Here is a 16555-nt window from a genome sequence, read left to right as displayed (position 1 = left end):
GTGAACAAACAGGGTCTTCTGTCCCTCCTGAAGACATAGGAAGTGCTAAGTGCACAGGGGTTTGTATGACAGAGCACTAAGTGTGCTTAACATGAATTAATTATCGCGCTCCCTATGACTGACAAATGAGGGCATTTAACCTTAGTGCAACCGAACTAGCCATGAGACCAGTTATATCACAGAGAAAGCGGTGCTAATTGTCACTTCTCAAAGTTTGGTAAATTATTAATAACTTTTCATATGTTCTTTATATAGCTGTTTCAGTACATGCATGCCTAAGTGTAGAAATACCTGATAATAGAAAGAGTTTGTTATGGTAGTCACGAAACGAAGAGTAGAAGCCAGTTGAAGGGGTACTGCTGTTATCTACGATGAAGAAATCAAAGCTGTGAACAAACTTCAGGCTCTTTGCAAACTTGAGGTCAGTAAGATTAAAGAAATTAAAGAAAAATTAAAGAAATTAATACTTTTGTTCAGCAAGGACACATTCAATTGATCAAAAGTTACAGTAAATACATATATAATATTACAAAAGATTTTAAAATAAATGCTGTTCATTTCAACTTTCTATTCATCAAAGAATACTGAATGTAAGGAAAAAAATATATCAGTTTCCACAAAATAATTAAGCAGCAACCTGTTTTCAACATTGATAAGAAATCAGCATCAGTATTTATCTGCCACAAAGACACGTATGGATCTCAATAAAAGTGACAGAATTTGATGAACATTAATGAACCAAATATTATATTATTTTGTAAATTTGCTGTAAAAAAATACTTTATATAATATCATTTTGTAGTGTATCGCTATAGAAAAATAAACTGTAAAATGTCACATGACTTTCAATGCAGGAACTCAAATTATTTTTTCAATTGGTACATTTAAATGATCTAACCTATTAAAGATAAGCTACATTTGCAGCCATCAACTTATATTTGCAACCAATCTACTTTTCTATGAGAAACAAACATAAAAGTAAATGAGAAAAAGACAGACATTTTATGTAAGTGAAGATGCTGGAGGAGAAACTGTCCATGCTAGTAGAGCAGAAGCTGTCGTGGATTGAGTGTTTCAGAGTTGACTTGATCCAGCTCTCCCTCACACTCCTACTGAGCATCCATGAAATCCACGAATGACAGGCCTGCACCTGAATGCATGCACCACACACCATTTGTGTCATGTGTCACACTTTGATCACTCTGCATTTTTGCAAAATTTAACAAAAAATAAAGCTGTTGATTAATTACATCGTCACATGAGTATTCAGTTATAACATAGCGCCTTAACCTTAAGAAGCTGCTAAAAATAAAGCTCAAGTTATATTCCCACACTGACATGTACGTGATGGTTCTCATGGCTTTAAGTCATCTGTTGCTGCACTAATGACTTTGCAGGTCTGACGAGTCCAGATTGCACATTTCAGTGGTGATAATTAGAGCCTGACCCGAGGGCTGGATCTTGAGAAGGCCTCTATCTCTGGCACTATCCCTGAGCTGCTGCTCCACTTCCTTCATCAGCTGGAAGAGAGGAGATAGCACTACTAGTCTGGACCAGTCCTCCTCTGCAACACCAACACCAAAGATTAAAATAAATGCAGTTCATTTCAACTTTCTATTCATCAAAGTATCCTGAATGTAAGGAAGAAAATATATCACAGTTTCCACAAAATTATTAAGCAGCACACCTGTTTTCAACATTGATAAAAAGAAATCAGAATCAGTATTTATCTGCTACAAAAACACTTACTGTATGGATCTCAACAAAAGTGACAGAATTTGATGAACATTAATGAACCATATATTATATTATTTCGTGAATTTGTTGTAAAAAATACTTTATATAATATTATTTCGTAGTGTATCGCTATAGAAAAATAAACTGAAAAATGTTACAGTTTAACACAGTTTAACCAGAAACCAGCTTTCTGTTGGTCAACGTGTCGAATCAGAGTGACTTACCTGAAGCCTAGCAAAATCCAATACATTTGCATCAATGTTCTCCTGTAGTTCAAATGTGACCTTAAAGGTTAAAATAACCTACGAGTCCTAAACACACACTGTTCAGCTTAAAGCTCTCAAGTAAAACGCTCTGACCTGCTAGCTGTGGGATACTGATGTGTGCGGACAGACCTGGTTCCTGGAGCATTTGGACATCGAAATGGAATAAGAGAGAACATCATGTTGTGATCTGAAATGAGGATGCTGCTAAATCTCTGACTTAAGACAGCCTCACCCCGGCTGTGGTTCAGCTGTGTTTTTTTCCTGGCTTTTCTGAGTGTAAGATGTGTTTGACAGAGGAAGAGAGGGCACCATGGCATTCTGTTCACTCGCAGACGGAGCCTTCATTTGATCTTTAAAGGACTGAGTCTACAAAACTACCTCATCACAAAAAAAAAACACACACGTGAAATTCTACAGGGTGACAAACAGAATCTCACTATTTATTCTCATTGCATTAAAGGGATAGTTCACCCCAAAATTTATCTGCTTACCCCCAGGGCATCCAAGATGTAGGTGACTTTGTTTCTTCAGTAGAACACAAATTATGATTTTTAACTCCAGCCGTTGCAATCTCTCAGACGTATAATGCATGGCAATGTTAACAAAATCTATGTGAGTAAAACAAAACATGCACAGACAAATCCAAATTAAACCCTGCAGCTCATGACGATACATTGATGTGTAAAGACACAAAGCGATCGCTCTGTTCAAGAAACTGAACAGTATTTATATAGTTTTTTTTACCTATAATTGTTTTTAAAATGTTTTTAATACTCTCATAGATTTTGTTACCATTGCCATCCATTATACGGCTGAGAGACTGCAACGGCTGGAGTTAAAAATCATAATTTGTGTTCTACTGAAGAAACAAAGTCACCTACATCTTGGATGCCCTGGGGGTATCAGATAAACAAAAAATTTCCATTCATTACAGAAACATCCCTTTAAAATATACCTTTTACAACAGACGCAGATTCGGTCCACATTCTGGAAGTGCTGTCTCGGCCGAACACCTGCTTACCTTTTGAGAAATATTTTGTAACCATTTTCGCAAACATTTCGAAAAAAGCATGGTTAATGTTTCTATAATAAAACATAAATGAAGATATTGTACCAGAGCTCTGCTGCCGCTGTGTGCTGGTCGACTGGCCAAGTGTTTTGGTTTCCTCCAACAGCTGAAAAAGTCGTTCAAGCCAAGGAGGGATTTTCTGCTGATTCATGGATATTAATTTCAGAGGGTTTCTGACACCCTTGGGCTGCAGCACACCAAAATCCTTATTCCAGAATGTGCCAGAAACCAAAGACTAGAGGAAACGAATCAATTCAGTGGACTGTCAGTGGAAAAGGTGAAATCAAGTCTGCTAAAGAGTTCCTAATTGTACCAAACAGATACAGAACAGCTCTAAGGTAAACCAAGGACATCACTACAGAATTATCAGTCAGTGTCATGAGCATTTATTGCACGTCTGGCCTCCAGCACGTGTTACCTGTGTGGTGTCAGCACGCAGCTGGCAGACCTGACGAGAACAGAGGAGAGACGAAATCACAGCATCGAGCTCTGCTTGTTTCTGCATTAATTGCTCCCACAGTTCCTGCTCCCTCAGTTCTCCATCCTGTGATAATCACAAGACACTGTGTTATTCATCCCAGACCACACTCAGTGCAAAGGCAGAATATTGGCGATTGCACCAATAGCCACATAAAGGATATCAAGCTTCCAAAGCATTGATCTGCTCATTCAGCTGTTTAACGACATAGTAATGAGCTCAAAAGACTGTTGACAGCATTGTATCTTTCTGTCTGATGGTGAGAGTGTCTTTTTATGTTTCAAAGGGAAAACAAGCTGACCAGATGCTGTGTTTCCTGTGCCGACAGCCGATCCCCAGTCTCTCCATGGACACACTCACTACATTCAGCACGGCCTTAAGCTTGGTGTGCCAGTAACACTGCTGCTCCCACTCCTCCTCGTCTCCTTAAAGGAAGAGTTCACACAGAGATGAAAACTTTGTCATTTTTATTCACTATCATGTCATTCCAAACCCTAAAGTGGTGAAACTAAATTAAGGACAAAATTTTTTTTTTTTCCCATACAATGACAGTTTATAGTGAAATTTGTTAGTCAACATTGTCTTTTCTTCTGTATTGTGATGTATTTCCGAGTGAAACTGCTTCTTAAATGAGATAAAATGTAGAGCAGGATTTAATTTTGTCAATCAGAAAATGACTTGATCATTCGCTTGCTGTCTTATTTGAGTGACAGTTTGTCCCGCCCTCATGGCTGGACGTACATTATCAGGCAAGAGATGTTGCAGCAAGAGGGAGGGGAAGTTATTTTGATTATGAAGGCACATGAATTAAAAAAATAATAATTTGCATGGATAATATATTTATAATAAAATCTGCAATATTCCATAAAAAATAAGAATTGACAATTTTGATTTCATGATGACTTTAAGCCAACAAACTCTCAAGGCAATTTGTAACTCTTACAGTGCCAAATTGTTGGCTAATTCATATGAATTATATTCTCATCCATATATTTTCTTACTGTCTGCTTATGCCCTGGTGATGGTTAGAATCAGAATCAGGAAGGAATCATTATTTTGAACCTATTTGTGAACTAAACAATCAGACTAAACAATTAGGGTTAGGGTTGTTGAACAAATTGTATTGATTTGTTCACAAATCAGAGTATGACTCAGTGGTTCAGAGCTTTGATTCTTAACATCTTACTGGAGACTTGGATTTCTGTTCAAATAAATAACTAACTTTATTTTAAGGACCAATTCTTACTGTTATCTTGCATGTATATTACTAGCATATTGGCTGTTTTAAGCATAAAATAATGCCTTGTTCTGCATGAACATATATTAGATCCCTTATTCCTGCCCCATTCATAAACTTAACAACTACCTTAATAACTACTGGCATATTAGGAGTTAATTAACGCAGAAGTCATAGTTTATAGTTAGTTAACAGTGAAACCTTAAAATAAAGTGTGACCATAAATTCTGTTCTTTTCAACATTCTATACATCAAAGAATCTTTAAAAAAGTACCATGGCTTCCACCTTTCCAAATGTTGCACAACATTGACAATAATAAGAAATGTTTCTTAAGCAGCATACTAGAATGATTTCTGAAGGATCATGTGACACTAGAGTAATGATGCTGAAAATTTACCTTTGCATCACATGAATAAATTGCATTTTAAAATATGTTTAACTAGAACATTTTAAATTGCAATAATAATCACAATATTATTGATTTTACCATTGGTGAGCATAAGAGACTTCATTCCTTCTAAAACATTAAAAAAATCTTATACCGACTTCAAATAGTAGTGTACATGAGGATCATGAGTTCTGTGTTTTGAATCTTTAAAGCATAACAGTTTGCACTCTCAGTGGGAGTATGACCTCCTGTGAGAGCGTGAAACACATGGGCTGGTAGGAGCAGCGATAACTCTGAGTTCTGGAAAGCTTTTCTCTGGGACTCACACTGAGCACTTTCCTGAATCTCTGCGGCGGTCTCCCTGAGCTGCCTGTCTGTGTCCATCCAGTCTATCTGTTTCGCGCACACACACGAACATGCACAGAATCTCATTCAGGATGCAAGGTTGGTGGAAACGCTTCCCATCACACTGACACTCACAAAAATAAAAATAGACACTTGGTCAAAAGACTTGCATTTTAAATAGGCCACAGAGCGTAGTCTCATCTGTGTGGAGTCAACTCACACAGTCAGACTTGTGTACGGACGTGGAGAGATAGTGTTTAATGGCTCTGCCAAAATCTCCCACCATCTCCTCTTCCTTCAGTGTCTGCTCACGCCAGTAATTGCCCCGTACATTGCTCTCCTTCTGGAGGGCTTCCACCTGAGGCCAACAAACACACATTTGCACACACATAAACTCCCCGAAGCCAAATGAGCTTTTATGCGGATGTGATTTAGTTCAACTTCGCTCACTGTGACACTGTCAGGGTTCTCTCCTAACGTCAGAATCTGGGACACAGTTACAGGAACCACAGTCCACTTCCAAACATCCAGACTGGCCCCCACAACCGGAGCCAGCACCCCTGTCACTGGGTCCACCGTCTGCACTCCAAAACGTATGGGAACTAGCCCTGAGAGTGATAATTTACTCTAGGTTAACACCTAGAGATTAATGTAACAGGATTTGGACAGTGCTAGTAACCTCCATTACCTTTACTATCTGCATCCTCCATGGTTGCTGCCAGAGGCACCTTGTATCCTGACACCCAGTCCAACTGAGCTCCCAGAACTGGGACATGCAAACCCGAGCCTCCAGGGTCAGGATACTCCAACCCAGGGAGAGCTGGCAAGGATAGTTCAGTGCCAGGAAGCTTGATTTCCCCTAAAGGAAGAGAAGAAAGCAATGAGGCAAAATTAGCTTTAGCAGAAAATTAGATCACTGTAAATGTTAAAATTAAAAATAAAAACTTTTTTGATTTTTGATCAAATGCAGCCTTGGTGAGCATTACAGACATTTGAATTGTACCGTATAGCACATTCTTATATTAATGTTATTTACCTACAACCCGACTGATATCCTAAAAAAAAAATGAATCAAACTGACAAACATTCTGAAAGTTCTTACACTGTTTGAATCCCATATGACCCTTCACTAAGCTCTGCTCCCCACTGACTACTGTTGCCTTACAGAGCATCCCATAAGAATAAACTGGAGATGTCTATGAACAGCATTGTTTTCAGTAAAATCTGCTCATAAAATGGTAAAAAGTAATGTGATATTACTACTACATGGACTGGAATGAATTGTGACAGTGCAAAGTATTTCTGTTAGCCATTTTTCTTAAAATAAATTGTTAAATTATGCAGTAGCTTGATTAAAACTGCAGAGACAGCAAATCAGAATGTAGGACAATACTTCAACACGCTCACAGTCAACAGAAAATAAAAAAGCCTCATTTGAAAGTGATTACAAAGTGATTCAAGTAAACTTGACATTGGATAATTTCCATGAAATTTTCTTTAACATTATCCAAACACATAGATTCTCCATAAACATTAGAAAAGAGCAAAAGCTAGTCTGAGAAAATAGCAAACAACAGTTGGCAATCTACATCTGATCAGTTTTTAGGCAGCTTTTATAGTTTTTAAGGCAGGGTTCAGTGAGGGGCCATTGTATCACAGTTTTACCTATCAATAACTGTGATAATTTCGTTCTAATGGTACATATTTAATGTGCAGACCTTGAAATGTACAGATGTTTTGTAATAAACAGCTCCTATCCACCCACACTACCGCCATTCTCCGCCACACCCCTGGCCTGTTCCTGTACGGCTTCCAGGCAACTCAGCATCTGCAACAAACAGAGTTGGCTGCTTTTCTAGGCCTCCTCCAGCTCCACTGTTTCTGCCGAGACTCTGTCCAGGTCACCTTGTGGATCTGCAGCTGCTGAGCTCCACTCCTCACTGAATCCTTGCAAGAGCTCCGCCACCCGCAAGCAAGCGCCCAGCAGAGCCTGGAAACCCCCAGCATGAGGCACCACCTTTCCTCCTCGCACACTACATCCACCAACCCGTGCCATCCGGCCGCTCAAGGGCTTATTGAAGGACTCACCCAAGAGAAGCCCCCCAACTGGTAGTACAGCTCCTGAACAGAGACACTCATCAATCAGGCTGCTTGAACATGCTGAGACGCTTTTTCAACCATCAGAAATGTACCTGTATGGGGATCAAGACTGACGCTGGTGATGAGCACCAGGTCACCTGTACGAGGGTCTAGCATGGGAGAGCCAATCTGAATAGGCTGCCGCAAGCACGAGATGGAACACCAACCATTGGACTGAACGAAGCCCCCGTAGTTTGGAAGCAGCATGGATTTCAGCGTGGCGGGATGGAGGGTACGAACTGAAAGACATAACTCTACACTCCCATTCTCCCAAAAAACAAAAAAAAAGAAACCTCTGGAGTAATAAAATTTCAAACAACAGTACTTGTGGCACAATGAAGGTTATCTCTACCCTGCTTTTCTTTGAAAAAGCAATTATTTGGGTTACAGTGAGGCAATTAACAATAGAAGTGGATGGGGTGAATCTGTAAACAGTAAAATACTCACTTTTTTAATAGTATAGCCACAAGATGTGAAGAGCGGGCGTGTTAACATCAATGAAGTTTTTAAAAATCACTAACTAGCTTTACACTAAACAAACCTGTTTGATTCTGAAGTTTAAAGTCTGAAGTTCTTGCCTCAGTGGCATGCCAAAATAACACTTAATATTACCATAACAGCGATAACTTTACAGTGCTTAAACATACATACTTTTATCAAACTAAAAATTTGACATTTTTGCTTTTAAACCCCACCAAAAATGACCCCAGTTATTTTCATTGGAAGTGCTGCACTATAAACTTGATTTATCAAAAAGCTATTAAAACATTTTGAATCAGACTACTGTAAATATTAAACCTGAATATAAAACATACTTTATGCAAATAAATAATACTTTATAAATACAAATAAAGTATGCAAATAATAAACTGCAAAATATATATTTTAAATCTGTATCAATATAAATATCACTTCCTTAATTTACACAAATTAATATTACAATAAAACTTAAATTCAATAAATTTTTATTAAATACAATAAAAATAAAATTTGGTATTCACCACCACTGTGATCACAAACTAAAAAAGTATTGAAATAACAAACTTTGTTTGTTACTTTGTTTCCATGAGATCCTATATTAAATGACCCTTTGCTTAGCCCTGCCCCCTTGGTTACTGTTGCTAGGAACTGTAGGAAGGAACTGGAGACTGAGAGGGGAAAAAAAAAACACTCTAAACTGTTTAATTAAAGTTATATTCAATTTTGATCATTGCCATGACAACATAACATCTAAAATATCAATAAAACTGGTGGGAATAACTCTACAGCTCATATAGACTACAACACAAGTTTAATAAAAAATAATGCTTACTTTTTAAAATAAAAAGCTGTACATCCTTCAAAAACTGGCCCCTTGTACTTACATTCTACGCACCTCACTGTAACATCCATTCCATGTTTTTTTTTTTTGAGTCAGAATTATTTTTTTGCTGTAATCAACATTAAGCCATATATGCTGTCGACTGAGCTTAACTTGTACTGAACCTAGAAGCATCGGCTGTAAAGACATGGGTGAAAGAAGCAGGATCAAAGCCCACGTTTCCAGCCATAGGCAGTAATTTGCCAGTCTGGGGGTGCAGGAAGAAGTCCAGGGGCACTGGCATGCTGTGTACACTGGCCAGTTAACATATGGGCGTTAAAGTTTGGTTGAATTAGGCCTGTGAGGGGTCTACATGAACAGCATCACAAGCTCTAACAGCTCCAACAGGAGCTGCGGAGGGAAAAAGAGTGAAATCTTTCTGTCTTTCCGCAATCAGTCATGCCACAAACATGCCAAGTTTAGCCTCAGAGGCTATTTGTCAGGATTTGACCAGCAAAACGTGGGCAATGTTGTAAAATACCTCCACCTAGTGGTGCAGCAAGACTTTTCAAGTCTTATGGTTATTTTCTATTATATTCCACTAGGGGACATGATTGCACAATTACTGACTGTAAATGGCATTTGGTCTGAATTACATGGTTAATATCTGTAAACGACATATTATTTAAAAGGTCTCACCGATGACGTCTTCCCTACTGAGGACTGATCCAGTAGCAGGGCATAATAGTTGTGCTCCAGTGCCCTCTTTAAGCACAACCCAGGCCCCCAGCCTCTGGCTCTCCACTGATACCATCTCAGTCATCTCATCAGCTACTCGCTCACTGCAATGCACAACATATACAGTAGCTTATGAATCATAGACTAACATAACATTTAAATAACAATGATAACGAAACAAGCTAAACACTTTAAAGTTGTTGTTTTTTTTTTTAAGGAAAAATAATTTAGATTGGTTTACTATGGTATTTTGACAAAAACTAGAGTTTAACTAAAGTTAAAGTAATGTCAACACAATGGGATGAGTGGAGGATTTGGGCTTTGAAGTGTGTAATCAGAGAGAGGTACTGAGGGAGGTGAAGGGCAGGCTGGGTAGATCCAGAAGTCAGACAGACGTTGGTTTTACTGTGGCCTGGCTGTGTCGTGCCCTTCCTGGGCATCAAGGACACCTTGCTGATGCCTCTGATGCTTTTGTTATCTGATGTGCCTCATGAGTTCAGTACTGACATCATAGACAGTCATGTCTAGTCTAGTTTCCCCTCCTCATTTTCCACAATGAAACCTACATTATTTTAACTCTCTTTATGTTATGCGTAAATCTTACTGCAGCCGTGCAGATGTATTGGATGTAAACAGCACATCCTAAACAAACAGATTCAGTTTCATCACAGCAGCCACTAGACAGTCAATCCTAAAGATCGGATGTGAAAATAAATCTCAATTGAGTGCACTCTGAACAAAGCTTTAAGCTGCTCACTTCCTTTGTGATTATGGATCTGGAAATGCGATAAGAGGGCTCGGACAAAGATGATACTAAGAGATTCTCAGTTATACAAACTATGTTTTTTATCAATAATTACAATACAGTCATTGAGAACCTTGAAAATGTTGACATTCAGAAACCATTTTGAGTACACAGTTACATTCACACACTTAGCTATCTAAATGAAGACACAATGACATTCTACTGCTTTTAGTTAACACTAATATAAATTACAACAGGTTAGACCCATTTGAGGGGTCCTGCCTGGATGTGTACATTTTAAAAATATGACAGCTGAAATAAAAGAATCCATCCTATGTGAATAGCTTACCTCAGACAGATCAACAGCTTAATTGTAAAATGGTAAATAGTGAAATGCAGGCCAATGATAGACTTCAGTGATATGAAATAAAAATAAAAAAGCACCACCATTCAAATCCTTGGGGTTGGTAAGATTTTAAAATGTTTTTGAATGAAGTCTCTTAGAAATCTCTTAGAAATTTGAATGAAATCTCTTAGAAATGTAAAGTATTTTTGCAATGTAAAATACCTGCTTTCAATTTGAATTTATTTTAAAATGTAATTTTTTTCAGTGACAGCCAAGTTGAATTTTCAGCATCATTACTACAGTTTTCATTGTCAGATGGTCCTTCAGAAATCATACTAATATGCTGACTTGATGCTCAGTAATCATGGCTTATTATTATCAATGCTGATTTTATTTTTTATCAATTTGCTGCTTAATATTTGTATGGAACTATGATCATTTTTTCATGATTCTTTGATGAATAGAGTTCAAAAGAACAGCATTTATTTGACATATGAACCTTATAAATAACATTATAAATGTCTTTACTGTCACTTTTGATCAATTAAATGTCTCCTTGCTGAAGTGCTCATTTCTAAAAAAAAAAAAAAAAAAAAAAAAAAAAAAACTTTATTGTACAGTACATTGTATATTGCCTTCTAAATTCACTTTTTTGTTATAACCATTCAATACATTTTTCTGGCACAATAATGCAATATCTTCATTTGAAGGCTTTTGTATATCTAATATACATGTGATTAAGTGTGATTAATTATTCAAGATAGAATGATTAATTTGATAATATTGGCAGCATTTTCTGTAGATTTGTATGTAGACATATACACTTGAACAAGCAAGCAGAGATAAAAACAGATACATATCTGCCTCTCCATACTGTTGCTTGATGTGTTTATCCCAGAGCGAGGTCTGACCCTCAGCCAGCAGTCTCTGAAGGTCTTCTGCATGGCCCGCTGTGGTCTGCTCTCATCTCCACCCGCAGGATCTGCAGCTGGCTGTCCAGTAGCTGTGTCAGCTGAATGCCCAGTGCACTCCGTCGCACCATCTCCTGCTCCACCTGCCTCTCCAGACTTTCGGTTTTCCCTCCAAACATCCCCCAGCCAGGGTGGAGCTCTCTCAGCTTCCCCAGCACCCCCTGATAGAGCTGCTTCACCTGCACGTTTCCATCAATGAAACAAGTTAACAAAGGAATGTTATACCTACAACTCATTTTACAAGTTAATCCACACACTTCGCCCCAGGGAAGTAACAATTCACTGCTGTATTCCACACAGTATCATAGTGAACAGTGAAACAAGAGAGCCTGTTAATTAGAACCGGGCATCTCAGTGATGCTATTCAATATGTGTAAATATGTTTGAACTTTCCGAGGGTGATATTTAAAGCTCAGAGGGGCGGGAAATAGACTGTTGTTCACAGTCTATGAGTCTCACCTCTCCTCTGAGCTGCCCGAGACGTATTGTGACAGACACGCTGTGCTTGAGTAGGATGTCGTAGAAAGTGCTGGAACTGAAGGCTCCGAAATCCACTTGCTCTTCACAGTTCCAGAATTAATTTGACACCAGAGTCACCGCTGCGGGCAATGAGAGTACAGTCGGTGGGAATTCTAGGTCTGGACAGAGTCGATACAATACCATAGGACAGCCAAATGTGTCACGCACCAATACATCTCCTGACAATCACTGCATTGAGTAATCTTTGGTTACTGCATATGATGCTGTCTGGGACTATAAGTGTTTGTCAAACAGAGATGTGGTTCAGCCAAAACGTCAGCGATATCCTAAAAACTTGAACCATATGAGGGTAAAATAGGTCAGTTTTGTTACAGCCAACATGAATGAAAACTGATATCATGGTTATCTTAAGCAGACAAGGAATCTTAGCAATGGATGTTCAAATGCTAATCGGAGAAAATAAAGAAAAGAGCTTTTGAGATCTTGTGGTAATTGTTTTCCCCTTTATTGTGAAGTACAGGGGGATTCCTTGTAATTTGATACTGTTAAAAAAAAGGCTAGACTAATGGCTGCTGAAAATTCAGCTTTGAGTCACATAAATAAATTTCATTTTTAAACAATATATGAAAATAGAAAAGTTATTTTAAATTGTAATAGGTTTACTGTTTTACTGTATTAATATATGTAACGCTGTTAAGTATGAGTGCAAACATATTTAGTTGAAAAAACCCTCAAATTTACTTTTTCATATAAAACAACTGATTTTATTTTTTAGTATTTTATTTTTAATTTCTTTAGACTAAATAGTACAGACTTTTAATAACATTTATAATGTTTATCTGCCGTAATAGATCATAAAGGTTATCTGCAGTAATGAAAATGGATCATAATACCATGTGCCTATGTTGGTGGCTGCTGAGTTTGAAGGTGTACACCCCAGGCTCATGGAGACTTATGGAAAAAAGGGAGTGGGCAGATCGTGCCAGTTCTTGGTCCTGTGTCAATAATCTGAAGGGGCCCCCCAGTCGAACGCAGCATTAGTGTTGTACAAGCTGTCTCTGTGGAAAGAGCAGCATTCCCTCTGTGACAATCTGGGACAGTGAAAATGGATGGGCAGCAGATGAATCACATGTCAGCATGTACTTACACATCATACTGAGGATAGTGCTGTTGGGTCACTGTAAAGAGAAGAATGTGTCCCGGATGTAGACATGCTGTTGGGTTCAAGACTCCTCCAGACCTCGTATCAGATATACCAACACTGAATACCTCAGCCTCTATCTAGGGGCCCAAAATGGCTGTTGGTTTGCTGGCTATGGGCCAGAATCAACCTCCTGACCTCCACAGGGACAGCATTAAGCAGACCAAAGAAGCCCGCCTCTGCACAACGGCAAACAGAGAGCAGGCTGCTGATAAACCGTGGTCACAAAACCCTCTCTAATTCCTACCCTTGTTTCTGGCCACTTACCCCATGTTTGCACTGTGTACACAGGCCTGGAGAAGTTGAGCTCCCACGGGATTCCCAGTGTTTGAGGACAGTCTCCAGCATGCTTCCAGACATGCTCACCTTTTAAGAAAACACAGTTTAATGACAAATAGGTCAGAGTGCTATCCTACCGCTGTTTGTGCTAAGCTCTCACTTGTGTGTAAACAGGGCTGTATTACACTCTCAATGTCCTGTGCAAGTCCCTCACATTGTGTACTTTGTTGTAAAGTTATCCAGTCATACTGTGTTTCCTTTCTTTTTTGCAGTTAATCGTCCTATGGATTGTGACACTTGAAAGAAAAACGCAAAAGATCAAGTTTTTGCTTGCTGTTGAGGATGTGTACACAGTCATGTCACAGCTGTGACACTACTTACATTTCCACTGAGTTATTTATCAAAAAAATCTACACTTTAATGTATTTCTCATTTTTATGATTTAATTTTACTACATTTTATTTTAAATTATGTTGATTTGTGAAATTATGATAAATAATTGTTTCAAAATCATAACAACAAAGCTTTGTTGTTATTTTTAATTGAAACTAAAACTTAAATGATCAAAAATTGTTTTCGTTAAATGAAACAGAGCTGAAATAAAATAAATATTACATGAAAAACTCTGTAAAAGATCTAAATAACAAAGAAAAGTACAAACGCACATAAACGTACTAGACTAAAAACTAAAATTAAAACAAATTCAAAATATTAATAGATATAATAACAGTATATGAATAAAAAAAAATAGCACTGCAACACAGTTTGCATAAAATGATTTCAATGTCCAGATTTTCATGCAGCAAAATTCCATCCATATTGGAAATACAATCCCATTAATCAATTAATCATACCTGAATATTATATTACTGACAAAAATGACTTTGCTGTATTTTTTTTTTTTTTAATTTTTTTTTTTTTTTTGACAGGCTACAATGCTTAAATGCATGCACCTTAAAATATACCCCTATTACTCCTAACAGGAAAAAGTGAGAGGTTTTCCATTGTATTTGTCAGTAAATAAATTGAATAAATGGAAAAGTTAGACTCTACTACAGTATGAGGTGGTCACCATGTTTTGGGCCTCCTTACTAACACTTAATTATGATGTGGATGGACTATAGGCCTGTCCTGTTGATTACACTCAGTGTAGAGCAGGCAAAGGCTTCCAGTGCAAACCAGCTGCAGAACTGGACTCGGGATGCTCTGGCACCAGCCCACACACTCGACCCTGTCTGGCTCAGGCCTGGACAGCCCTCTTCAAGCACACAGGCCCAGGGATCCATCATAACCCTCATACATCTCAGGAGATGGACATACCTGGGGGTACAACAATTGACATATTGCTCAATGAGAAAACTGCGTCACTGGGTCATAAGTCACACATCACGTTCAGTGATACACAAGTGGCCTCTATGTGTGTGCTAAAAGTTCAAGTAGAAAGGTATTTTGCTTTAGAGGTCACTGACTTGCTGGTCAACCATTGAACACTAAGAAGATTGGATGTCCTTCATGAGCAAAATAACCAAGTTGTCGTACACCATTCATAAAATTTTGAATTGCGATGACTGAATGGCAAGTATGTCATCATCACAGTGCAAACAGCATGACTGTAATACAGGTTTCTCAATATAACCTCAGTTTCCTCTGTCCTAGTGGACGCTCACCTGCTGAGAGCAATACTGTTTCCACTGCTTGTGGTCCATGCTGGTTACATGCTCTTCCATCCTTGCAGATCTCACAGAGCTTCAACACACCGTCTTCTCCTTTCTGTGTGTATCCCAAAGTACATGGACACTGTCCGTCACTGACCTACATTCAGGATTGGGAAGATGGCAACGATTAGAAACATTAAATCCTGACTGATTTCCCGAGTGACTAGTAACTGATGAAAAGATCATTCAGTAGTCAGTGAGAGTGGTAACCAGACTCCCACTAGGCTGAAACATGAGCGTCTGTCTGAGCAGACGTCTGCAGATTGCTTCTCCACAATTAGCTACAAATGCATAGGAACTATTGTAAACAATGCAGTAAGTTGTTACCTGAAAGACTTGACCCACTTTCAAACATGTGCATCTGTCCTGTCCAGGCAGAGGCTGCTGTGACCAGGGTCCACAGGGCAGGCAACTGCTCAAGGCTTCTCTAGGTCCATGGTGATGCGATGGGCAGCTGATACAGTCATTTATGGACGTGGCCCAAAAACTTGGTCCAAATGTTCCTCTGGGACATGGAATTGGACCCTCAGCTCACTCTGGGCAGTAAAAATCTTCAGACTGTACAAAATTAGAAGAATAATCTTGCTCCAATTATCAAACTCAATTTCATTCTGAAAGGAATAATTTACTCAAAACTGAAAATGTGCTCACTCTCAGACCAACAAAAATGAAGATGAGTTTGTTTCCTCATCAGAACAATTTTGGAGAAATTTAGCATTTCATTGCTCATTCACCAATGGATCCTCTGCAGTGAATGGGTGCCGTCAGAATGAGTCCAAACTGCTGATAAAAAATTACAATAATCCACAAGTAATCCACATGACTCCAGTTCATCGAATAATGTCTTGTGAATTAAAAAGCTGTTTGTTTGTTCGTCCATCATCTAATCCATCAAACAAATCAAAATCATCCATCAAACAAATCAACCAATTTTAATAAAGCGCTTTAATTTTAAATCGTCAGAGGGATCTGTCTTTATTATGAGTTTATTGATAAAACATCGTAATGATGAATACATACACGCAGCTTTCACTTCACAAGACATTAACAGAAGGAGTTGTGTGGATTACTTATGGATTACTGTGATGTTTTTATCAGCACCCATTCACTGCAGAGGATC

The 16555-nt window shown here is 38.4% G+C and overlaps 1 protein-coding gene and 2 long non-coding RNA genes across 5 annotated transcripts; all 3 read right to left on the bottom strand.

Annotated features, from left to right (window-relative positions):
* Positions 1-2954: 2954 nt before the first annotated feature.
* LOC109103227 lies at positions 2955-7900 on the bottom strand. 3 transcript variants are annotated; one of them, XM_042738845.1, is made up of 7 exons: positions 7714-7900; positions 7427-7642; positions 6210-6380; positions 3852-3975; positions 3491-3616; positions 3118-3307; positions 2955-3024 (listed from the first exon to the last, which is right to left on the bottom strand). In XM_042738845.1, exons 1-5 carry the CDS (start codon positions 7865-7867, stop codon positions 3604-3606), a joined length of 678 nt encoding a protein of 225 aa, XP_042594779.1. In that variant the 5' UTR covers positions 7868-7900; the 3' UTR covers positions 2955-3024; positions 3118-3307; positions 3491-3603. The 3 variants fall into 3 exon arrangements, with proteins under 3 accessions (XP_042594779.1, XP_042594777.1, XP_042594778.1); XM_042738843.1 differs by lacking the exons at positions 2955-3024; positions 3118-3307; positions 3491-3616 and adding an exon at positions 5742-6129 and having other exon boundaries at positions 3851-3975; XM_042738844.1 differs by lacking the exons at positions 2955-3024; positions 3118-3307; positions 3491-3616; positions 3852-3975 and adding an exon at positions 5352-6129.
* A 1760-nt stretch (positions 7901-9660) lies between these two features.
* LOC122139726 lies at positions 9661-12549 on the bottom strand. Its single transcript, XR_006156496.1, has 3 exons — positions 12220-12549; positions 11664-11939; positions 9661-9802 (listed from the first exon to the last, which is right to left on the bottom strand). It is a non-coding gene; the product is annotated as an uncharacterized LOC122139726 (long non-coding RNA).
* Positions 12550-13008: 459 nt separating this feature from the next.
* Positions 13009-14210, bottom strand: LOC122139725. Its single transcript, XR_006156495.1, has 3 exons — positions 13709-14210; positions 13388-13620; positions 13009-13298 (listed from the first exon to the last, which is right to left on the bottom strand). It is a non-coding gene; the product is annotated as an uncharacterized LOC122139725 (long non-coding RNA).
* Positions 14211-16555: the final 2345 nt, after the last annotated feature.

This window comes from Cyprinus carpio, chromosome B15, assembly GCF_018340385.1.
Source record: "Cyprinus carpio isolate SPL01 chromosome B15, ASM1834038v1, whole genome shotgun sequence".
Classification (NCBI taxonomy): domain Eukaryota; kingdom Metazoa; phylum Chordata; class Actinopteri; order Cypriniformes; family Cyprinidae; genus Cyprinus; species Cyprinus carpio.
This window is presented reverse-complemented; position numbering and strand designations above follow the sequence as displayed.

Bases quoted from the DNA above. Each gene is read 5' to 3' on its own strand.
- LOC109103227 (XM_042738843.1), bottom strand. From the start codon at position 7,867: ATGCTGCTTCCAAACTACGGGGGCTTCGTTCAGTCCAATGGTTGGTGT. The intron at 7,643-7,713 runs GTACATTTCTGA...GTCTCTGTTCAG, and splicing joins CAGTCTTGATCCCCATACAG to GAGCTGTACTACCAGTTGGG. The intron at 6,381-7,426 runs GTGACCTGGACA...CTCTTCCTTTAG, and splicing joins AGCAGCTGCAGATCCACAAG to GGGAAATCAAGCTTCCTGGC.